This window comes from Corvus brachyrhynchos, unplaced genomic scaffold (assembly GCF_000691975.1).
Source record: "Corvus brachyrhynchos isolate BGI_N302 unplaced genomic scaffold, ASM69197v1 scaffold61, whole genome shotgun sequence".
In the NCBI taxonomy this organism is placed as follows: Eukaryota; Metazoa; Chordata; class Aves; order Passeriformes; family Corvidae; genus Corvus; species Corvus brachyrhynchos.
Genome location: NW_008236478.1, coordinates 6829104 through 6829685, shown reverse-complemented (window position 1 = coordinate 6829685; position 582 = coordinate 6829104). Strand labels below are relative to the sequence as shown.

At 59.6% G+C, this 582-nt stretch overlaps 2 protein-coding genes across 2 annotated transcripts in view; one reads left to right on the top strand and one right to left on the bottom strand.

Moving 5' to 3' along the window:
- LOC103624635 (Hermansky-Pudlak syndrome 1 protein homolog) overlaps nt 1-576 on the bottom strand; it is a 112120-nt gene extending 111544 nt beyond the window's left edge. Inside the window, exon 1 of the mRNA XM_017725869.1 lies at nt 39-576. Coding sequence (XP_017581358.1) covers nt 39-298 — 260 coding nt within the window. The 5' untranslated portion in view covers nt 299-576. The remainder of the gene's footprint in view (nt 1-38) is intronic.
- The window catches only part of CNNM1 (cyclin and CBS domain divalent metal cation transport mediator 1), a 30479-nt gene continuing 30393 nt past the window's right edge, over nt 497-582 (top strand). The window contains exon 1 of the mRNA XM_017725868.1: nt 497-529. Coding sequence (XP_017581357.1) covers nt 497-529 — 33 coding nt within the window. The remainder of the gene's footprint in view (nt 530-582) is intronic.

The following is a 582-nucleotide window of genomic DNA, read 5'->3' as shown; positions in this document are numbered from 1 at the left end:
GGCGGCGTGGGGAGGGCGCCGGGGGGCTCCTGCCTTACCTTAAGAAATCGAGCCAGCCATCATGAATGATGGAGGGGTCCAGCTGCAGGGAGAGGAAATTCTCACTGATTATCCTGACAGGGCTCTTGGTGTTGACATCAAGGAGAATGAGAGTTCTTCCCTTCACACCTGGAGGTTTCTCCACCGGCAGTGCTCTCCTGTCCCCAGCCTGGGAGGGCAGCGAGAAGGTGGCCATGAGGGCCAGCCCAGGTGCCATCAGGGCTAAGAGCCCCGGGGGGCAGGAGCTGGGACAGGGCATGCCGGAGAGCAGGAAACCCCTAATTAACTCGCTGTCTGCAGGGGCTCGCTGGTGGCTAATTGTCCTTATCTAAAGTGTGGGGCGCTCTGCCTTTTTTTGCAATGTTTTGGTGTTGGTGGAGGGGAACTCACGCCCCTGACCAGCCTTTCTCGCAGCCGGTGCCAAGACTCCTTGCAGCCAGCACCGCCCCTTTAAGAGATGCAGGCTCCAGACATTTTTAACTTTTTGAAGGTAAGGGGAGGCTCCTGGTTTAACCCCCTCGGCTCCGCGGGCGCCGCCCCGCC